We start from the raw sequence: 22,484 nt of genomic DNA, 5'->3' as shown, positions 1-22,484 counted from the left end.
ATTTTTGTATTTTTAGTAGAGACAGGGTTTCTTGTTGCCCAGGCTGGTCTCGAACTCCTGACCTCAAGTGATCTGTCTGTCTTGGTCTCTGTGTTGGGATTACAGGCGTGAGCCATCACATCCAACAAGACCTTAGATTTAAGCCAAAACAGGACTTGCTGACTGGGGTTCAGGCAGCAATCTACAATAGGGTTTGTCCACTATCAACTGGATGAAGCCAGGACAGAGACAGAACAGGAAGGGGATTGAAGTACAGGGGATTCCCAGGCACCCTTGCTAGGTAAGCTGGGCTCTGACAAGGCAGTGTGATGAGGGTAAACAGTTAAGGAGTTGCCTGAAAGGTCTTCTGGTCTCCCAGGTTTTTCTTGGTGAGCAAAAGTAAGAATGAGCTCTTTTCTCTGTTTTTTTTTTTTTTTTTTTTTTGGGGACGGAGTCTCGCTCTGTCGCCCAGGCTGGAGTGCAGCGGCACAATCTCGGCTCACTGCAAGCTCCGCCTCCTGGGTTCACGCCATTCTCCTGCCTCAGCCTCCTGAGTAGCTGGGAATACAGGCGCCCGCCACGACGCCTGGCTAATTTTTTGTATTTTTTTAGTAGAGATGGGGTTTCACTGTGTTAGCCAGGATGGTCTCAATCTCCTGACCTCATGATCTGCCCACCTCGGCCTCCCAAAGTGCTGGGATTACAGGCGTGAGCCACCGTGCCCGGCAGAATGAGCTCTTTTCAACACTGGACTGAGATCAAATACTTTTGTTTTGAGGCTGTAGCAGTCATGTGCCTTTTTAGACACGGGGTGTGGGGGTAGGAGGATCATAAAAGCCAGTTGCTACTTTACCAAGACACATACAAAGCCAGGGTTTTTTTTTTTTTTTTGGTAGCGATGGGGTTTCACTATGTTGCCCAGGCTGGTCTCAAACTCCCGGGCTCAAGCCATCCTCCTGCCTCGGCCTCCCCAAAGTGCTGGGATTACAGGTGTGAACCACTGCACCAGCCTGACAAAGTTAGTTTTATTTCAGCCAAGAAGTACCCTAATGAGAATATTGTCGTTATCTTCGTTTACTGATTACAATGTAGTTAAGAATCGCTTGCATGTGTGTATTCCTACCAGTTTCTGTTGCGGCCTCCTTGCACTATTCTCACTTCTTGCTGTGCAAGGATACCTGGCACCCCTTTGTGAAGTCATGGACATTAAATATGTTGGGCCCCACAGCAACCAATTTGCTCAGAGCACAATGGCTGCCTGTGCAACAGACCCCACAGTGCAGGCCTCAACAAGACCATGTCTGGGTCTGGTCTGGCTGCACGAAATTCACTTCTATAGGCAGCTGTGACTGTGACTCTGGCCCCTGGAACCAGACCAGCCACTCAAGAATGCAAAAGTCCTGGTGTAGACAAGGAGTCTGCATTCTCTCAAGAAAGTGCAGATAATGATCCCGAACACAAGGTCAGACTGGTGACTCTTTCCCAAGATGAGGTGTGTACCACCAAAAGCTGGCAGCAGGACCAGGCTGTTGTCACCAAGCACCCTTTCTCCCCTGCTCTGCCCCTCCTTCATACCCACTCTCTACCTCACTCTCCTGGTCACGTACCCTGTGTGTGTCGGGGGGAGTTGCATGGCTTGGGGTGTCATTTTAGGCGTGCTCATTAATTTTTTAAAAAATTGAGATGGGGTCTATTTTGCCTGGGCTGGATTTAAATTCCTGGGCTCAAGGAATCCTCATGCCTCAGCCTCCCGGGTAGTTGGGATTACAGGCATGAGCTGCCATGCCCAGCTCTGATGTGTGGTAGGGATGAGGACAAGGAACCATATGCGTCACATGGGTTACGCACAAAGGCTTGGTCAGTTCTATGACTTCCAGGAAGGGCCCCAGTTAGTGTCATCCAGTGACCCTGGAAATCCCCTAAGAAAACTACAGCCCCACAATACTTTGTGATAGAGCTATTTAACATAAAGAAGAAACCATACATAATTGCTTTTCCGTTATAAAAATTTATCAAGGGAATAATTTGAGTTTTTAGAGGCTTGGTTTAGCAAGGTAAAAAAGACAACCAAATTATTAAAACACTTTATAAATTATTTTAAAACCTACCAATTGGGGCCTAAATGAAATAAACCCCCTATTACCTTAGGAAAGAGACAGCTTTCCTAAATCACAAAAGTTGATTTCCAAGCTACACTCTTACTTCTAATGCCCTGGAACCCTAAGGAGAACTAAAGCTCACCAAGCGATGGCTGCTCTGGAAGTCAAGGTGGGAAGAACAGGCAATATCCTGACACAGGCTAGATATAGACTCTGAGCCAAAAGCAGAGTCTGTGACATGGAAAGGGACCACACAATTTTTCTTTTTTTTTTTTTTTGAGACGGAGTCTCGCTCTGTGGCCGTGGCCCAGGCTGGAGTGCAGTGGCGAAATCTCGGCTCACTGCAAGCTCTGCCTCCTGGGTTCACACCATTCTCCTGCCTCAGCCTCCCGAGTAGCTGGAACTACAGGTGCCTGCCACCACGCCCGGCTAATTTTTTGTATTTTTAGTAGAGACGGGTTTCACTGTGTTGGCCAGGATGGTCTCGATCTCCTGACCTCGTGATCTGCCCGCCTTGGCCTCCCAAAGTGCTGGGATTACAGGCATGAGCCACCGTGCCCAGCAGGGACCACACAATTTATTAACCAACCAGGACACTTCTTTTTTTTTTTTTTTGGGAGACAGCATCTCACTCTTGTCACCCAGGCTGGAGTGCAGTGACGCAATCTCGGCTCACTGGAATCTCTGCCTCCTGGGCTTAAGTGATTCTCCTGCCTCAGCCTCCCGAGTAGCTAGGATTACAGGCGCCCGCCACCACATCCCACAAATTTTTTGTATTTTTAGTAGAGAACGGGATTTCGCCATGTTGGCCAGGCTGGTCTTGAACTCCTGATCTCAGGTGATCTGCCCGCCTCTGCCTCCCTAAGTGTTGGGATTACAGGCGTGAGCCACCATGCCTGGCCCCAACCAGAACACTTCTGAGCGTGGAAGAGGATGCTGTTAATTACTCAAGACCAAAAGGCATAAAAGGAGACATATGTCCACCCAAGTGATAAGGCAGTTTGGGAAACTACATTTCCTAGTATTCCCTGCCCCCTTGAAAGTTAAAAATCTTAACTGGCACAGAGCACCCTGGGACACCTGTGGTTAGCACCATTTAAGAAGTAAACGGTATAGGGCTGGGTTCTGATATGAAGGCTTCCCCCTTCCATGGGACACTTAACCAGACACAGGACACAACACCTGAGGTGAAATTTCAATGGGTATTAAGTCTAGGGTAGAGCTTCTCTCTCCCCAAATCTAGCTTCCAAAGATGTGGAGCTGGTGCAGCTGTCCATTGGTCCACTGCCCTGTTTCTCCTGGGCGCTGCCTCTGCCTCCCCATATCACCAGCGTCCCCACTGCCACTAGTCTGTAGGGGGATTCCGGGCTAGGTGCTCTTCCCACTCGGCTTCAACCAACTTGTACAGCTCCATGGTGGCCTGGGCATCTTCCACAGAGGAATGTCCGCTCTTCCCAACCTGAGCAAGCAAGGAAGACAAGAGCATGAAGCGACAAGAAACCGTTTCTTCCTTCCCAGTGTACTCTCTGTACTCCTCTTCCCCCTGCCTCTGCTACACAGTTTCTTCTGCAGTCAGCAGGCTACAAAGACAGAATTCTGGTGGGGTCCTACTCCTTATGTAATTTCAGGGGTTCAACTCCTAGGAAGTCTTTGCCACTGTCTACCTCAGTCCTTTCTGTGGCCGTATGTATAAGCCCTATTAGGTTCTGTAGAGATAGAACATACCAGGTCAAAGACAGGTCTTCTGAGTCTTCCACTTTCCCTAGTTCCTTAACTGCTCTATATGTGACATATGTCCACATCTTCCCGCCAGATGGGCTACCCTTTGCTGAAATGATAGCATGTAAAATACGAGCGGTCCTTGCATCCACTACACGGTCTCTTGGACCACCACTGCTACCTGCTTTCTTCCCTAGTTAGGGTTTTATATTTACTTAGGACTTTTTCCCTTTTCCAAAGCACACTTTGAAACATTCTAGGAGGTAGACAACAGGAATTATTATCCTGTGTACAGATGGAGCTCTTCCCATCATAGCAGCCCACCTGGATCTCTACAACCACAGGACTTCTGAGATCAGTCTGGCTACGGGCATCAACGAGAGCCATGTCCAAGATGGGGGCGGGGGATGTGGGGAGATGCTACCTGGATATCCCGGTTTAGCAGCTTCTTGGTGAGATGCTTCAGAGACATGGTGGCATTCTCCGGGCAGTCAGCCTTCCGGTTGAGGGGGGGGATATGGGAGGTGTCACGGGTGAGGGACTTGGGGTGAAAGTACTGAAGGGCTTTGAAGTCGTTGTGGATGGCATGCCCCACCACTATCTTCCCTGTGAGTATCTTCAAGATCTGGAACAAGTGTGGAAGAGAGTGGTGAGAAGGAAGACTGAAGTGGAACCCCTGCATTCTGAAAGCCCAACATGACCATCAATCCCTTCTGGATTCTTTCACCAACTGCCTACCTCTCCATCCTTGAAATGCTCACTCCCACAAGTTTTCTTTCTTCTGGAATCCACCTTCCTCTTCCACAGGTGATTTCCATGGTGTACCCTGTTTGGACTCATACTGCCAGTGGCTCCTTACCTTCTTTTTGATCTCCACCCCATGACATTAATTTGCCTTCAGTCCTAAATGACACTCATGTTTGAGATGTCCATGTATTTAGTTCAGTTCTGGCTTGCTACATGAAGTCCTTTAACTATTACCATTATGCTGGCCTTAGACACATGGCTGGGACCCGGGCTCCAGGGAGGCTAACAAAAGCCCAAAATTTCATGCAATTAGATGTGTATGGGTACTAGAGGAAGAGAATCTGTGGCTTTCATCAAATTCTCAGAATCTACAAACCATAAAAAATTAAGAATCACATATAAAGTTTCAGAAGGAACCTTATTCACACTAGTTTTGGAACCAAGTAAAATAACTTCTCAATATTTCAAGAAACTGTTTTTTTTGAGATGGAGTCTTGCTCTGTTGCCCAGGCTGGAGCGTACTGGCACGATCTTGGCTCACTACAACCTCCGCCTCCCGGGTTCAAGCGTTTCTCCTGCCACAGCCTCCTAAGTAGCTGGGACTACTGGCACCCGCCACCACGCCCGGCTAATTTTTGTATTTTCAGTAGAGACAGAGTTTCACCATATGGGCCAGGCTGGTCTCGAACTTCTGATCTTGTGATCTGCCCGCCTCAGCCTCCCAAAGTGCTGGGATTACAGGTGTGAGCCACCACACCTGGCCTTCAGGAAACTTATTTTTCAAAAGAGATGAGGTCTTGCTATTTTTCGCAGGTTGGCTGGCCTCAAACTCCTGGGCTCAAGCAATACTCTCACCTCAAACTCCTGAGTAGCTGGGATTACAGACACATGTCACCACACCTAGCCATTTCAGGCTCTTGAAGCAGGAGGACATGCTACCAATGAGGACAACCGAAGAACATGCCACAGGCTCTGAAGGCCATTCCCAAATGAGGTTCCAAACAGGTTTTCAACAAAAGTGACAGTCCTGCATAGCCTCCCAAAGGGACCCCCTCTGAAGGGGCTAGGCTCATCTGGACATACTTAGTCTCATAACCCCAGCTTGGCACTGGGGAAGTGCTTTATGATGAAAACCAGACGTAGTCCTGTGAACCAGATATTTCGTTACTCCTGACTTCACCTACTTACTGTCCACCACCACCTTCATTTCTTATTAACCTCGACATATAGCCCTCATCAAAGCTGGGCAGATTTGCTGTCTCAGACTCGTCCCATCTTCTGCCTCTCCTATGCCTTTGCTTGGCTGTGCCCCTTTGTGCACAAGATGTTTAACTCTTCTTTCCGTCTTTTCTAGAACAGTCAGTCACCTCACCTCTAACGAACCTCCTCCAACTGACCGCATATAAGGCATTATGGGAACAGCGTGTCCAGAGAAGGCAGTGTGGACCTGAAACTGCAAAGACGTACACCAAGGGCGCCCTCTGGCGGCCTCCTGAGACCAGCAGGTCTCTTGCTCTCCCTTCACTTCCTCCTTTCACCCCTCCCAGCTCACTCTCCTTTCTGTTCATGCCTTGCGCTCCATAGCCAGCACAGGGCTAGGAGTGAGATGACAACCCGAAGTGCCGGCCCTGTGCCGTTTATGCCCTTCACTGGTTACCTGTTTCAGTTGGACAATATATACCCCAGCTCCCCCTGTCAACTTTCTGCCCTCTCTTACCACCACCACTTTCCGCACTTGCCACAGGCTACTTTTTGCTTGGGAAGAGCTCTCCACCTTTCCTCTCTCAAGCTTAGGCTCCAACTCGCAAGGTTTTTTCAAATCAAGCCCTTTCTCCTGACACTGATGTCTGCAGCTCTGTCCAGTTTCATCACTTGCTGTTATTTCTCTATGCAGATTACCAGTTCCCCAGACCCAATTTAGAACCAAAAATAGTTTTTTTGTTTGTTTTTTTGAGACAGAGTCTCACTCTGTCGCTCAGGCTGGAGTGCAGTGGCAGTGGTGTGATCTCAGCTCACTGCAGCCTCGACCTCCTGAGTAGCTGGGACTACAGGCATGTACCACACTTGGCTAACTTTTTTGTAGACGAGTTCCGCTATGTTGCCCAGACAGGCCTTGAGTTCCTGGGCTTGAGCGATTCTCCCGCCTCAGCCTCCCAAAGTGCTGGGATTATAGGCAAGTGCCACTGCGCCCGGCTAAAATAGATCTTGACCAGTGAAGTTTGTGACACCAGCTAATTGTATCTTCCTGACTTTCACTGCTCCTTCCACCGACAGGGGGCCTTCTTCAACAACTGACAGATTCTCCTCCCTCCCTCCACAAACCTTTGGTGTCTTCCCATAGTGATATCCTTTGCAGAAAAATGAGTTAGACCTCTCTCCATCCACCTGCCTGCCACCATCAGGCCCCATGCTTCTTACCTGGCCTCGAGCAATCTTGAAGGGTGTGGCATTCACCATGTGCTGCTTCCGGATACCACTCCACCTGGTTCGGTAGTCCACAATGTGGCAGGGGGGAAGAATGTACTCATCATAAAGCACATCTCCGTTGTAGTTGACAATGCTACATCGAGCCAAGGAACTAACATGCCCCTTTGGTCCTGTGCCCACCATCTCACAGTCAATTGCCACCATCTTCCATGGCAACTTCTGGGATGCTCCGGAGCATTTATTCTCTGAATGAGCTTGGGTGGAGTTCTGTGGGGCATTCTTCTGAGGATGGTTCTTTTTAGAGGATTTCTTCTGGGAGCTCTTCTTCTGAGAGCGGGTTGGGTGGCTATTGATCTTTGGAAGGGCACTCTGGAACTCTCCCAGCAAATCTACTTTAGCAGCAACAGAATCAGCCTTTTTTGAAGGGGCAGGGGTCAACCAAGACACTGCGGCTTTCTTGTCCAGGGGCTGTCCTGACCCATTGCTGGAGGCAGCTGTCTTCTTCTTTTTTGGGAAGGAAGGGGTCTTCCAAGTGCCATCCACCGTAGGAGTTTCCCCTTTCTTTGGAGGTTCAGAGTGCAACTTAGGCGCCTTGATAGGGGGTTGGTTCTTTTTACTCAGAAAGCCTCTCCGTTCTAAGAGCCTCCGCTTCTTGACAAAATTTCGGTGCTTGGCATTTCCTTCTAATGCCTTTTTGGGAGGAGGTTCCCCAAAATCCAGATTGAGCAGTAAAGTAGACATAGGGATAATGGAAGGTGGAAGAGTAGTTGGAAGAGTGGCTTATGGATGAACAGAGGATGTGGGACTCATTCTCTGCTGAATCCTACTGTCCAACATGTGGAGGTCTGTAGTACACCCTGGGGAAGAAATTCATCCTGGTAATTGAGCTCCTAGGCCTGGGAGAAAAATGAGGTAAGCTCGATCTCCGTAGGACTTACGGAAGGAAAGACATCAGAGCAATCTCTCAGACACAGGGGAAATGAAAACATAACATGAAATGATGGAGGGAGCATTGGTGTTAGCCAGCAAGCCTGGATTCTAGTGAAGCCCAATTCACCAGCCGTTTGGTCTTAGTAAAGTCATTACCGCGCTCTAGGTTTGAGTCTCATTTGTAAAATGAAGGGAGTGGAGGGGCTTATAGAGCTCGAATCCTCTATGAGTCTAAGAGGCTAGAACACGTGCCCTCTATACTCCGCCTAGGAAAGGAACATCTAGGTATGCTCAAAAACAGTGAGAAGTATGGCGTAGATAACCTCTGGGCTACCCAGGCATCCGCAGCGTGGACCACGAATAGAGACACAAATCCAGGCATCCCTTTCCCTTGGCTCCAGGCCGGAATTGGGGGCAATCTCCACATGCATCTCACCCCAGTCCTTCTCCCACGCAAGGACCTTGACACCACCTACCAGGGCGGGGGTGGGATCGAGGCTCCAGGCAGCCCACCTGGATAAGCATACTTCGGATCCCCGCGGTACACATCGATCTCTCGCGCTCACAAACCTACCTCCCAGACGGGTCCAGCTAAGACCGGAAGCGTCCGGAGCCGGATGCGGAAATCGGTGCGCGCCGACGAAGCCCGGGAAGGCAGGCGCGCGGGTTAGAACGCGCCAGAGGTCGGCGCGCGCGCACCCGCACCGCCCCGACCTCAGGTAGTGAGGCCAGTGATTCGGAGTGTGTGAGGAGCGGCAGTGGCGGCGGAGGAGGGGGCGGCGTGGGTGGGGGCGGGGGCGGGATGCGCTCCCCGGCCCCTCTAGCCCCGTGGTGGTACAACGCGAAGGTGTGGGAAGGCCGCGATAAACCGGAACTGCAGCCCGCCGGACACCTCCGGCTTCACTTCCGTAAGAGGAGAGAAGTGTACGGCAAGGGGCGGGAACTGGAACTTGGCCCGCCTCGTTGTGAGCTGAGCTCAGCGGCACGCTTTTGTGGCGTCACTGCACTGTTACCCCGCCCTACGTGCTCTGACGCTGACACCTTCGCACTGTGAAACGTCGCGCCCTGTGACGTCTGGGGGGCGCCTCAAATCTTCCACTCCAGCATGGGATCTCGGAAAGGCAGCGTCGGAGACTGGACCCAAAACTCTTCCTGTTCTGCCTGCAGAGCTGAGCCCCGTCCGGGTCCTGGACCCGCGTAGTACTGACCCTGGATCCCTGTTCACTGCGTTCTCGCTCCCCGCGCTCCCTGCTGGACCCCGGGATGCCGGGCATCTCCGCCCGAGGCCTCTCTCATGAGGGGAGGAGGCAGCTAGCTGTTAACCTCACCCGTGTCCTGGCGCTCTACCGTTCCATCTTGGATGCCTACATCATCGTGAGGCCACAGGGGCGTGGGTGGGATGTCTCTGGTCGTGTGGTTGGCTAGGTGCCCACGTCAGGGAGAGAATCTGGAGAATTACCTCTGATCTCTTTCCTTCTATGAGTTTCAGTCTTTTTCTGTACAAGAAGGGGTTAAAACTGGAGTGATCCCTTTTTTTTAGCTGACATAAATAATATTTCTTTTTTTTTCTTTTTTTTTTTTTTGAGACGGAGTCTCGCTCTGTCCCCCAGGCTGGAGTGCAGTGGCACGATCTCGGCTCACTGCATAAATAATATTTCTAGTACCTACCTAGATTGTTTTTGTAATCTTCCCAGATCCAAGGTAATAAAATGCGTGGACATTGGAACCATGCTGCAATTATGTTGAACTCTTCTTGGAGCATGTCAGGTGTTCCAAGAACACACCTTATTCATCCAAGCTTTGAATACGTGGTTTTGTGGTATAGTAGACAGTCCTGGCTCGAATCAAAAAGGCTTAGTCTAGAATCCTGCCTCCCCTATGGTGTTAACCTTAGGCCTCCCTAACCCCCAGCTTGTCCTAGCCAGGGTTTCCTCAGCTGTACAATGGAACCCAGTCTGAAGGATCATTGTGAAGAATAAATGAGAGAATGTGTAAATGGCACCACCATCCACTGAATTGTTTAGACCACATACCCAGAGGCCATCATTGATTCAGTGCTGTCCTTCATTGATCCACAATCCAGTCCTTCAACAAGTCCTCTTGGCTCTGCCTTCGGAATAGATCCCAAATTCATCCATTTGTCCCCACCTCCATTGCTGCCACCCTAGGCCAAGCCACCATCACCTCTCTTCTGAACTACTTCCTAACCGATCTTGCTGTGTGCTTACCTCTGCCCTGCCATAACCAATTCTTCACTGAGCAGCTAGATTGATAGCATTCAAATGTAAATCTGATCGCGACAATCCCTTGCTTCCTAGAAACTTTTATGAAATCTTAACTCCTTACTATTACCTATAAAACCCAAGATCTGGCTCCTACTGTCTCTTCAACTCTATCCCATTTTATTCTCACATTTCACTGTGCTATACCTCTGCTGGCCTGATTTCTGTTCTGCCAATATGGCAGGCATCTGGGCCTTTGCACTCACTGATCTTCTGCCACAGAAAGGCAGTTGCAGAATGGTTAAGAACAAGGACTCTAGAGAAAAATTGGTTTCAAATCCCAGCTCAGGCCAGGTATTATGGCTCACACCTGTAATCCTAGCACTCTGGGAGGCCAAGGTGGGTGGATTGCCTGAGCTCGGGAGTTCGAGACCAGCCTGGGCAACACGGTGAAACCCTGTCTCTACCAAAATACAAAAAAAAAAAAAAAAAAAAAAATCGGCTTGGCAGCACACGCCTGTAGTCCCAGCTACTAGGGAGGCTGAGGCAGGAGAATTGCTAGAACCAGGGAGGCGGGGGTTGCAGTGAGCTGAGATCGCACCACTGCACTCCAGCCTATGTAGCAGAGTGAGACTCCATCTCTAAAAATAAATAAATAAATAATCCCAGCTCAGCTATTTGCTAGCTTTTGGATGTGGGCAAGTTACTTAAGTGCTGTGCCTGTTTCTACATCTGTAAAATGGGGGATAAAAAATAATACCTACCTCAAAGCATTGTTTAAAGGATCAAATGCATTAATACATGTCAAATGTTTACAGCAGTACCTGGCCAAGAAGCTGTTAAATAAGTGTTTGCTATTACCTGTTTTTTCTTTACATGCCTAGCACCTATTCATCATTCAAGTCTCAGCTCAAATGTCACCTCAGACAGGTCTTCCCTCATCATCCTATCTAAAGTAGTCCTTGCCCAAACTCTCCATTACATTACTGTTTCATTAGTGTTTTGTCTATGTGACATATGATGTTGTCTCAAGTTTTGTTTGTTTTGGTTTGGTTTGAGACGGAGTCTTGCTCTGCTACCCAGGCTGGAGTGCAGTGGCGCGATCTAGGCTCACTGCAGCCTCTGCCTCCAGGGTTCCAGCGATTCTCCTGCCTCAGCCTACTGGGTAGCTGGGATTACAGGCATGTGCCAACATGCCCAGCAAATTTTTGTAATTTTAGTAGAGAGGGGGTTTCACCATATTGGCCAGGCTGGTCTCGAACTCCTGATCTCAGGTGATCTGCCCGCCTTGGTCTCCCAAAGTGCTGGGATTACAGGCGTGAGCCACCATGCCCGGCCAAAGTTATTATTTTTTTTAATGTAAACTCTGCAGGAGCCAGAATCTTGTCTCAGGTTCACTGTTGTATTCCCTGAGCCTACAATAGAGCTTGATGTATAACCGAAACACAGCCCCAGAATTTGTGGTGGATGAATGAATAAAAAGACACCAGTGTCTGGCACATATAATGCAGGTTACTAAGTGGTAATGTACTAATACTGTGTGTCAGTCACTCTGGTAAGTGTTAGGGATGCAGATGTGAAGATACCATCCCATCCCTCTCCTTAAGAAATTCAATTTAATAGAGAAAACAGACACAAATAAGTGCAGAAATTGCTAAAAGAAGTGTGTCCAGAATGCAATCTGGACTCCAAGGAAACAGAGTTAAGCCACCAGAGTCGGGGAGGCTGGAGCAGGCTTCAGAGAACTGACTCGGCTTAGTAGGAGGTACCTGCCAGTTACAGGCAGTGGCCCTATGTGGCAGTGCTGGGAAGAGGCAGGCAATGAGGTGTGTAGTTGAAAATTGGAGTGGGAAAGAATGGGAGTGGTAGTAGCTTGCTGATGGCTTCTCCCCTTCTTCTGTAGGAATTTTTCACAGACAACCTATGGGACACACTCCCTTGCTCATGGCAGGAAGCATTGGATGGACTGAAACCACCACAGCTGGCCACAATGCTGCTGGGGATGCCTGGGGAAGGGGAGGTCGTCAGGTATGGGCTAGAAGGGCCCTGTGCTGGGGAACTCAAGGCTTTAAGCCCTGCAGTGAGCGTATTGCTCAGAGAGTCTCATAAGGTCTTCCTGGGCCTCGGGTTGTAAACTGCTGCACTCAGATGTGATGGGACTATTCACTGGAGGCCTCGGCTGGACTATCTCAGGTACAGGTCAGTGTGGCCACTCACCCTGCTGGCCCTGAAGTCCACGGCCTGTGCCCTGGCCTTTACCCGGACGCCTGGCTTTCAGACCCCCTCAGAATTCCTGGAGAACCCCAGCCAGAGCTCCCGACTAACAGCTCCATTCCGGAAACATGTCAGGCCCAAGAAGCAGCATGAGATCCGGAGGCTGGGAGAGGTGAGGAGATGGCTGGAGCATGGGTGGTGTCTGGGAGCCCAGGGACTCCTTAAGCCTGGCTTACAAAGATGTGTGCCCTTTACCTCACATGCAAGGCCAGAGGCCCTAGACATTCCTTTACCTCAACAGACATAACTAATCATATTTTGATGCTGGGGTTCTTTTTCATCCTTTGTGGGGTTGGTTGGCAGCTAGGTCTGAATCACAGTCTCATTCCTGTTCTCAAATCTCCACAATCTGCTCATGGCTTCACGCAGGGTTCTTGTTCTGTGGGGGAGATTGAATCACTGACCTGTGAGGCAAGGAGAGTGGACCTGAACCTGGGGTCAGGTCCACTCTCCTTGCTTCCACCCTCACCCCTATATCTTTCTTTCCAAATCTGTCTTCACATCCAGGGCACCCTCTGTCCATCTTTCTCTGTCATCTTTGTCTCTTCCACTCTCAGTATGGGTGTTTGCCCCAGGAGTCAAGAACCAGTGGCTAGGAGACCTTTGTTTCCTCCTCTTTCAGTTGGTGAAGAAGCTGAGTGATTTCACAGGCTGCACCCAGGTTGTAGACGTGGGCTCAGGCCAGGTGAGCCAGAGTCTTGATGTACTGTTTTTTTGAGTCATGGGGACATAGAACACCTGGAAGGCAGGTTATCAGGCCACAGGCCCAGCGAGGCAGGTGTCAAGAAGCGGTGGAACCAAGCAGGGTAGATTTTTTTTTTCTCTTTGTGTAATTTTTTTTAAGCCAGTCAGATTTAACAATGGGGGAGTTATATACCAACTTAAGCCACACTGATGTTAATAAGTTCTGTAGGGTAAAATTTAAGCCTTCTGTGGGGCCTGGGACCCAGGTGTCCAGGTTACCCATGGGGAGGGTGACAGTGGATAGGGCACTGAACAGGGCTGTCTCCATCCTCCTCGTGACTCCAGGGCCATCTCTCCCGCTTCATGGCTCTTGGCCTGGGGTTGATGGTGAAGAGCATCGAAGGGGATCAGAGACTGGTAGAGAGAGCCCAGCGCCTGGACCAGGAGCTTCTGCAGGCTCTGGAGAAAGAGGAGAAGAGGAACCCGCAGGTAGGCCAACCCTTCCTGCGATCTGGACTGCGGGAGCAGGGGCCGCTTGGCTGGAATTGAGCACAGAGGCTGGATTACATCTTTCAAGTTTCTCAGCTTGAAGTGGTGTGGTCCCCAATTTCTATTACCTCTTTCCCAAGGTTCCCCTTTCCCCCGGTGCCTCCCCCTATCTCAAAGTTACTTTCTATTTACAAAGTGCTTTCCACACCAATGTATACTTCTCACTATCTGTGAAGTGGCCAGTCAGGTTTTAGACTTGTTACAAATAAGAAAAACGGGTCTCAGATGAAAAGATGTACATGGTAAATGATAAGTCCAGGATTTATCCCCCTCTCCTGACTTGTGGTCCAGCCCTCTCCCGCACCCAGCTTATCTCCCACATTCCTCCTTGGGGAATAACATGGAGGACAGATCCCTTCCTGTGGCCTGAGGTGGCCTGGGGACAGCAAACAGACTTCCCATCTGCCTTTGTCCTTTCCTGCTTCCACAGGTGGTCCAAACCAGCCCTCGTCACTCCCCACACCACGTGGTTAGGTGGGTAGACCCCGCAGCCCTGTGTGACGAGCTTCTGCTTCCACTGGAGAACCCGTGTCAGGGCAGGGCCCGCTTGCTGCTCACAGGCCTCCACACCTGTGGGGATCTGAGTGTTGCTTTGCTGAGACACTTCTCCTGCTGTCCTGCGGTGGTGGCCCTGGCCTCAGTGGGCTGCTGCTACATGAAGCTGAGTGACCCTGGCGGCTACCCACTGAGTCAGTGGGTGGCTGGGCTGCCTGGCTATGAACTGCCCTACCGGCTTCGGGAGGGGGCCTGCCATGCCCTGGAGGAATATGCTGAGCGGCTACAGAAAGCTGGCCCTGGCCTCCGAACTCACTGCTACCGTGCAGCACTGGAGACAGTCATCCGACGGGCCCGGCCTGAGCTCCGTCGGCCAGGCGTGCAGGGTATCCCCAGGGTCCACGAGCTCAAGATTGAAGAGTGAGGTTGGGGTACAGGGGTGGGGGGCAGTGGAGGGGAGATTTCTTTTTTTTTTTTTTTTTTTGAGATGGAGTCTGGCCAGGCTGGAGTGCAGTGGTGCGATCTTGGCTCACTGCAAGCTCCGTCTCCCGGGTTCACGCCATTCTCCTGCCTCAGCCTCCCGAGTAGCTGGGACTACAGGCGCCCGCCACTACACCCGGCTAATTTTTTGTATTTTTAGTAGAGACGGGGTTTCACCACGTTAGCCAGGATGGTCTCGATCTCCTGACCTCGTGATCCGCCCACCTCGGCCTCCCAAAGTGCTGGGATTACAGGCATGAGCCACCGCACCCGGCCTGGAGGGGAGATTTCTAACTGGAGGTCTTCTACCCTCACTTTCAGCATAGCCTAAAGAAAATCTAAGTATACCCAGAGGAGTGATTTGGAGTTCTCTGATCAGGATACCTTCTCAAAATTTCTTTGAGAGTTGTCCCTCTTTTATCAGGAGAATAACAAAGAAACATGAAGTTTTGGCCAGGCGTGGTGGCTCATACCTGTAATCCCAGCAGTTTGGGAGGCTGACGCAGGCCGATCACCTGAGGTCAGGAGTTCGAGACTAGCCTGGCCAACATGGCAAAACCCTGTCTCTACTAAAAATACAAAAATTAGCCAGGCGTGGAGGCACGCGCCTGTAATCCCAGCTACTCAGGAGGCTGAGGCAGGAGAATCGTTTGAACCCAGGAGCTGGAGGTTTCAGTGAACCGAGATCGCGCCACTGTACTCTAGCCTGGGCGACAGAGCAAGACTCTGTCTCCAAAAAAAAAAAAGAAAAAGTTTTTTAAATGCTAAAAATATGGCTAAATAGTTGAACAGAACTGGCTGAAAATGTTTAAATCAATTTACTATTGGACAGACAGCTCACAGCCAGAGAAACATTCAAAAATACGTGGCCAGGTGTGGTGGCTCATGCCTGTAATCCCAGCTCTTTGAGAGGCCAAGGCAGGAGGATTGCTTGAGGCTGGGAGTTAGAGACCAGCCTGGGCTACATAGAGAGACCACGTCTGTTAAAAAAAAAAAAAAAAAAAAAAAAAAAAAAAAAAAAGGCAGGCATGGTAGTTCATACCTGTAGACCCAGCTACTTGGGAGGCTGAGGTGGGAGGATTGAGGTGTTTGAGGCTACAGTGAGCTATGATTGCCCTGCTGCTCTCCAGCCTGGGTGACAGGAAGACCTTGTCTTTAAAAATATATATTTGGGAGGCCGAGGCCGGCGGATCACAAGGTCAGGAGATCGAGACCATCCTGGTGAACATGGTGAAACCCTGTCTCTACTAAAAACACAAAAAAATTAGCTGGGCGTGGTAGTGGGTACCTGTAGTCCCAGCTACTCTGGAGGCTGAGGCAGGAGAATGGCATGAAACCGGGAGGCAGAGCTTGTAGTGAGCCGAGATTGTGCTACTGCACTCCAGCCTGGGCGACACAGCGAGACTCCATCTAAAAAAAAAAAAAAATATATATATATATATATATATATATATGTTCATGAAAACGCATATTGGGGTAGAAAATAAAGCAAAGTTGGAATTGAATTAGGAACAAGCAAAGTTTGAGAGGTGACAGTTCTTAAAACCAAACTGAGTGCTGAATGTGACTGATCCCACAGATATGTGCAGCAGGGGCTACAGCGAGTGGGGCTAGATCCCCAGCTGCCACTGAATCTGGCTGCCCTTCAGGCCCACCTGGCCCAGGAGAACCGTGTGGTGGCCTTCTTCAGCCTGGCTCTACTGCTTGCCCCACTGGTGGAGACGCTTATTCTACTGGACCGGCTGCTGTACCTTCAGGAACAGGGTGAGGGTGGCCTACAGCAGGGACCCAAGGACTATAGTGACTGGGGTTCTGGGGCTCCTTCTCCAAGTCCCAGCCCCAACATGTTCTGGGCCTAGCTAATCACTGTTGTGATCCTTGGACCCCACCTTTGAGTCACTAGTGGGTTGGGAGTAGGGGATTTGTTAAAAAAAGAATCCAGGCTGCATGCGGTGGCTTATGCCTATTAATCCCAGCACTTTAGGAGGCCAAGGTGGGTAGATCACGTGAGGTCAGGAGTTCAAGACCAGCCATGGCGAAACTCCATTTCTAGTAAAAATACAAAAAGTAGCTGGGTATGGTGGCGCACACCTGTAGTCTCAGCTATTCGGGTGGTTGAGGCAAAAGAATTGCTTGAACCCAGGAGGCGGAGGTTGCAGTGAGCCGAGATTGCACCACTGCACTCCAGCCTGGGCGACAGAGACTCCATCTCAAAAAAAATATTAAGATTCCTACCAAATCAGCCTCTGGTGAACCTCTCTAAGGTGCATGTTAAGCAAGCTTCCCAGGCATCGAGAACCTACAATGCAAGAGGACTGCCTCCCAAGTCAGTGCCTTGGGAACCCGTATTCCTTATGGAGAACGGGGTCTCCTTAGCCCCGCTGGATCCTCCCCCATGGGGAAAAGGGACTATGCCTACAGGCCTGGGCAGAAGCGGCTGAGTGAGTTTGGTTCATTCTTCCCCTTATGATTAAGCCCTTTCTCCCAGGTTTCCATGCTGAGCTCCTGCCCATCTTCAGTCCTGAACTCTCTCCCAGAAACCTGGTTCTGGTGGCCACCAAGATGCCCCTGGGTCAGGCTCTTTCAGTTCTGGAGATTGAAGACAGCTGATGCAGCCTGAGGACACATCTCAGACCCCATCATCTGAAAGTGCCCAGAGAGCACAGTGGCAGAGTACATCTCATCCAGAGAAACAGCATCCTGCGTCCTCCAGAGTCCTGGTTCCTTCAGTTTCATCCCCTTTCTCTCCCTCCATGGATTATGTAATACAGTATAAAGTTTTAATTTATTAAAAGTTGGAAATCTGTTTCCGTCCCATTTCTGTAGGTAGATAAAAGGAGATGTGCACCCTCCCTGTGGCACTGCTGCAAGGGTGCTACAGTTAGGACTCACGCCACTCCCACTGGCCTCCGTAGCAGGTGGTGTAGGTGACGGCTTCTGTTACTCACAGATTTCCATGGAGGAGACTTCTCTCCCCGTCTTTGGCCTCCAACTCAGAAGCTGCAGGCCCTGCCCCTTGGGAGGGCCGCCTTAAGGCCAGCTAACTTCCATCCAGGTTCTGTCATAAACTCAGGAAAGAAGCTTCTTCCCTTCAGTCCCTGAGAGTGCTGGGATTAGGGGTGCCATTCTACCACACAGCAGCTGTACACAGGAGGACTCATAAACTGCTCTTTATTGGCATCTGGAAAAGAGGGGCCTCAGCCTTCAAGGCTGGGACAGAAGTTGGGGAGGAGCTGCTCTGCCCCAGGCTCAATACCAATAGACCTTCTTGTATTTCCGGGTCTCCTTGATCCCCATGGCCTCCATCACCTCCTCCTGCAGTGTCTTTAGACGGGGCACATAGGTTGTTTCTAAAGCATCTTCCACTGATGTGTCTTTGGGGCCATCTGTTAAGCCAGAGGAAAGGAGATGGGTGGGAGGGCTTGCCAACTTTTATTAACGTCCCCTACTCTCACTCCTAGCACCCACCCCTGACCTTCCTGCCCCTCACTCTCACCAATCCACGTTTCACGGACGATGCCATCAGCTCTGGGAAATTCGGGTTTAGGGATAATTCTCCCTGATCGTGTGGAGACTCGTACCCGCTCTCCTGCTTCAGTAAATCTCCACTCGATCTCAGTGGGTTTCCTGGTGGATAGAAGAGGTGAGCCTGGCCTACGAGCCAGGTTTCCTGCCACCCTCCAACCCAAAAGTGGAGTCAGTGGTTCAAAACACCAGGGTTACCACCGCATTTCTCCACCTCTGTGTTGGGGTTACCCGCAGGGAATCATGTCCATGAGATGGTCCCTCTTAATTTCCAGAGCATCCAACCCACCATTCCCATTGGACAGCACTTTGTGGACCCAGAGGGTGAGAAACCCTCTGCCCAGAGCCCCGTTGCTTGCCTGTCCATAGGATCCACAAGTTTGACCTGGCGGTGGAGCAAGGGGGCTTCACTAGGGATCATGGTTCCCCGGTAATCCGTGGTCTTGCCAATGTAGCGGTAATGCTGTCCAAGAGAGGGGAGTGTCAGAAAGCAAGGGGTGTGAAAGGGGTTTGCCCTTGCTACTCGGCGCATTCAGCCCAAGTTGAAAAGTAGAAGGTTCAGTAATGCCACCATCCCCTCAGCCAGTCTCCTGCCACCCTGTGCTGCTCTGAATGGAGAGGGACAGATGAAACAGGCTTCCTGAGCATCCCCATCCCCTCTCTCCACTTACTGTGTTCAGCCCTCCCACGACCACCCAGTTTCGCTGCCGGATAACTTGAACCACTTTGCCCTGCTTCCCGGCATCCTTGCCTTCTAGGATCTCCACCTGTGGGAAGATACGAAGGTTAGGGAGGGGGATCCTTGCCCAGGAGGTTCCCCATCACTCTTCCCCCTGTATGAGGCTCTCACCGTGTCCCCACAGAACAGATACCAGTCTTCATCAGATATGGGTTCCACAACCACTGGGCGCCGCCTGATCCATGGGGGGTTCTTCCTCTTGTCTGCAATGGAGCCTGGGGGGCTCATCCCATAGCGGTAATGGGGGGGCAGAGTGACCTTGGATGCCAAGGCCAGCAAGGCAGAAAGACGCATGCCTGGATGTTGTAAGAAATCCCTTTGCCAGCAAAACGCTCAGAAACCTTCTTTGTCAGCTCTGGGTAGATGGATAGAAACGGGAACAAAGAGGCAAGGGAAGGAACATTTTTTAAAGTACTTACTCTGTTGCTCAATGGACCTCATCACATTGAATCCTCACAAGAGGTTATCATCTTTATAGATGAGAAAATAGAAAGGTCAAGTAACTTGCTTATGATTACAAAGCTACTACATTGGAGAATCAGTATTCAAACCCACATATATCTGACTTCAAAGTCCAAAAAATTCATTAAGGATAAGGGTCATGTTATCTATCTCACTCTTGAATCCAGAGCTTGGCCCCTAGTAGGTGCTTAACAAATACTTATTAAATCAATGTATGAACAACAGGATAGGAAGAAAACAGAGGATGGAACGCTGGCATACGGCCAAAAGGTAGGCAGTTGTAAGTCAATGAAATCAACAAATAGGTAGCAGAAATAAAAACTGCGGTTAAAATGTCCCTATCCCACTTAGAATTCCTATCCTCAGATAGGAAATAACCACTCCTCCCTAAGATAGCTCCTTTTCTAAAGGAAAAGGACCCAGGGCCAGACTCTAGAATTACTGAGTCCTAAATTTCCCAACTAAGTATGTGCTCTAAACCACTCAATTCTCAATTAATGAGGTAGTGAATGAACTGAAGGCATAAATGGTAAGTGCTTCAGTTAACTGAATACTTGCAACTTGCCAGGTGCCATGCTAAGTGCTTTCCTGTATCTCATTTATGCCTAAGGACAACCAAATGAAGAAGTCACCATTAATCTCATTTTTTAGATAAAAATGGACCCTAACTTCAAAGACAAAGATACTACAAAGGCATAAACAGCCCTGGACAAGGAAGTCAGACCACCTGGGTTCTACTCCCTGCTCCACCATCATCTTACTGTATGACACTAGGCAACTTAACTTTTTTTTTTTTTCTTCTGAGACGGAGTCTTGTTCTGTCGCCCAGGCTGGAGTGCAGTGGCATGACCTCAGCTCACCGCAACCTCTGCCTCTTGGGTTCAAGTGATTCTCCTGCCTCAGCCTCCTGAATAGCTAGGATTACAGGCATGTGCCACCACGACCCGCTAATTTTTTTTTGTATTTTTAGTAGAGACAGGGTTTCACCATGTTGGCCAGGCTGGTCTCGAACTCCTGACTTCAGGTGATCCACCTGCCTTGGCCTCCCAGAGTACTGGGATTACAGGTGTGAGCCACCACGCCCATCCAGCAATTTAACTTTTGAATTTCAGTTTCATCATCCATAAACATTTACAGGGTTGAGCTGTTGTCATTTAAATTATTTTAAATATTTTAACAAAGCAAGGTGCAAAATAATGTAAGTAGTATTATCCCTTTGGGGTAAATATACAAATATATATTCCAGCACAGTTATATTTATGGAAAGGAAACAAGAAACCAAAGTACTTGTTTTAGGGGAGAGGAACTGTTTAGGAGGTCTATTAATTCCATTTTGTTCCTTCCCGTAACGTTTGCATTTTTTAACCATGTGCATTTAAAAATATGTATTAACGGTTTATCTGAACAGTGAGATACTGGGTCATTTTTCTTCTTTATACTTCTCAGTATAAAGGCCTGATGTTATTTTCGGAAAAAGAAACAAAAACAAACAAAAAAAAACCCGCCTGTTATTTTCAATTAATGCTGACTGGCCTAAGTGTTCCTGTGAGTATTCAACAAATGCTTAGAGAGGACTACTATATGACAAACCTAATGCTGGGAATTTCATTGCTGAAATTTGGTCTTCACGTTGCCCAGTGAGGGAGGTGAGGTTGCCAGATGCATCATAAAGTCCCTTTTACAGACAGGGAAATCAAGGCCCTGAAAGCCGGAGTGACTACCCTGGTTCATACAGCTTGACAGGAGCAGGGCCAATCTTAAGACCCGAGCCTTCTGCGTGATTGCTGCAAGGAGTCCCTTCACCTCAGTCAATCCAGGTCTGAACCACCCCAGCCCAGAGCAGCTTGCATGCCCCCGAGATCTTTCCCTTCTTTCCCTCCACAATTTGGAGATGCTGCTGGTGAGCGTCCCACAGTGGGGCCTTCCCTGCATGTTCTGAAGGCGCCGTGCAATGTAGTGGGGTCGAAGGTCTGCCCTCTCAGGTCACGGCTCCAAAGGCTTCCCCCACCAGCCTCATCCCAGACATCGCCAAGGCCTAGCTGTCTTCAGCACCCACCCGCTCCAAACTTCCGGTGCAAAGAAACCCTGGGGAGGCGACTGAGCCATGGCCAGGGAAAAGGATAGGCTCTTCCCGCACCTGCCTCTCGGACGGGAACCTCTGGGGCGGGCGGCCCTCACCTCCACTTTCCGCGGCACTTCGGATTTTCCGCACATGGGCCCTCAGCGTCCCCTCCCCCGCCACGCCCGTCGACTTTCTGGGAGATGTAGTCCAAATGTAAAACGGAAGCTCAACCGCGAATCTTACCTCTCAGCATGCTGGGAGTTGTAGTCCGCCGCTAGAAAGCTGGAAACAGGAAGTTTGGCGGGGTAGGAAATCAAGGAAACCGGAACACACCATGAAGCATGTCGGGAATCGAAAGGCAACCTGGGCCGGCCCGCCTGGCACATTCCCGCGCATGCTCTGCGTGGAGGCCGCTGGGAATTGTAGTTTCTAGAGAAGAAGGCTCCATTTTCTAGGTGGTTGTGGCTTCCTGTTCAAGGCAAAGGGCTGCCCTTTCCAGACAGGACTACAGCCAATGCTCTCCCTGTCCTTCTCTGCTGGAGTGGGGGCAGGGCAGATTCAAAAACTGCCGGTAGGCTTTCTAGAGGAAGGGATGAAACGTGGGCCCTTCCAATGCTAGTAGCCGATCTAGTTACAAAATGTCAGATCTGGAAGGAAACATAAATGATCTAAGCCAGTCATTCCACTTAACTCGGGGAGTACTGGCGGGATTTCACCCTACCAACCCCCTCCCCCTACCACCCCATCACCAGCTAAGGGTGGCAGGTACCCCTAGCATTAGCAAGGAGAAAGGGTTATCCTAATTATTTGACTTGCCCTTTGGGGTCAAATTGCTTATACAACCAGCCTCCAAACTCCCACTTCGTGGCCATCTTGGGCTGTGGCCGATACTGGCATCCTCCCACACCCCACTTCTTGTGCAAACCCTTTTTTAAAAAAAAATCTCCCAGGTGCGTTAAACAGTGGCTGGGCAGGAGTAGAATGAATGGTGTGGTTTATTCTACGACTCTGCCCACAAGTTTGGATTTCCAAATGCCTAAGAATGGAGGAGGCTGACACCCTCTACCTAAATCTGAGATGACCTGGAAATC

General features: G+C 50.0%; 3 protein-coding genes across 14 annotated transcripts; 1 reads left to right on the top strand and 2 right to left on the bottom strand.

The window, feature by feature from the left end:
* Window positions 1-1,967: 1,967 nt before the first annotated feature.
* Window positions 1,968-9,267, bottom strand: ISG20L2 (interferon stimulated exonuclease gene 20 like 2). 4 transcript variants are annotated; one of them, XM_054466192.2, is made up of 4 exons: window positions 8,476-9,267; window positions 6,963-7,867; window positions 4,222-4,422; window positions 1,968-3,537 (listed from the first exon to the last, which is right to left on the bottom strand). In XM_054466192.2, exons 2-4 carry the CDS (start codon window positions 7,710-7,712, stop codon window positions 3,424-3,426), a joined length of 1,065 nt encoding a protein of 354 aa, XP_054322167.1. In that variant the 5' UTR covers window positions 7,713-7,867; window positions 8,476-9,267; the 3' UTR covers window positions 1,968-3,423. The 4 variants fall into 4 exon arrangements, with proteins under 4 accessions (XP_054322167.1, XP_054322188.1, XP_054322177.1 ...); XM_054466213.1 differs by having other exon boundaries at window positions 6,963-7,828; window positions 8,476-9,259; XM_054466202.2 differs by having other exon boundaries at window positions 8,378-8,825.
* METTL25B (methyltransferase like 25B) lies at window positions 8,521-17,411 on the top strand. 6 transcript variants are annotated; one of them, XM_054466156.2, is made up of 8 exons: window positions 8,521-9,275; window positions 12,027-12,151; window positions 12,317-12,509; window positions 13,020-13,082; window positions 13,427-13,570; window positions 14,061-14,545; window positions 16,185-16,369; window positions 17,094-17,411. In XM_054466156.2, the coding sequence occupies exons 1-8, from the start codon at window positions 9,165-9,167 to the stop codon at window positions 17,213-17,215; spliced, it is 1,428 nt and encodes a 475-aa protein (XP_054322131.1). In that variant the 5' UTR covers window positions 8,521-9,164; the 3' UTR covers window positions 17,216-17,411. The 6 variants fall into 6 exon arrangements, with proteins under 6 accessions (XP_054322131.1, XP_054322139.1, XP_054322153.1 ...); XM_054466164.2 differs by having other exon boundaries at window positions 9,146-9,275; window positions 17,081-17,411; XM_054466158.2 differs by lacking the exon at window positions 8,521-9,275 and adding an exon at window positions 9,282-11,949.
* A 348-nt stretch (window positions 17,412-17,759) lies between these two features.
* Window positions 17,760-22,040, bottom strand: MRPL24 (mitochondrial ribosomal protein L24). Of its 4 annotated transcripts, none has more exons than XM_063650421.1 (6): window positions 21,637-22,040; window positions 18,981-19,224; window positions 18,802-18,897; window positions 18,490-18,593; window positions 18,102-18,232; window positions 17,760-17,991 (listed from the first exon to the last, which is right to left on the bottom strand). In XM_063650421.1, exons 2-6 carry the CDS (start codon window positions 19,161-19,163, stop codon window positions 17,855-17,857), a joined length of 651 nt encoding a protein of 216 aa, XP_063506491.1. In that variant the 5' UTR covers window positions 19,164-19,224; window positions 21,637-22,040; the 3' UTR covers window positions 17,760-17,854. The 4 variants fall into 4 exon arrangements, with proteins under 4 accessions (XP_063506491.1, XP_054322250.1, XP_054322257.1 ...); XM_054466275.2 differs by having other exon boundaries at window positions 21,510-21,641; XM_054466282.2 differs by lacking the exon at window positions 21,637-22,040 and adding an exon at window positions 21,388-21,621.
* Between the last annotated feature and the right edge of the window lie 444 nt (window positions 22,041-22,484).

Source organism: Pongo pygmaeus, chromosome 1 (assembly GCF_028885625.2).
Source record: "Pongo pygmaeus isolate AG05252 chromosome 1, NHGRI_mPonPyg2-v2.0_pri, whole genome shotgun sequence".
Classification (NCBI taxonomy): domain Eukaryota; kingdom Metazoa; phylum Chordata; class Mammalia; order Primates; family Hominidae; genus Pongo; species Pongo pygmaeus.
Note: the sequence above shows the minus strand (reverse complement) of the source record. Positions and strands in the feature narration are given on the sequence as shown.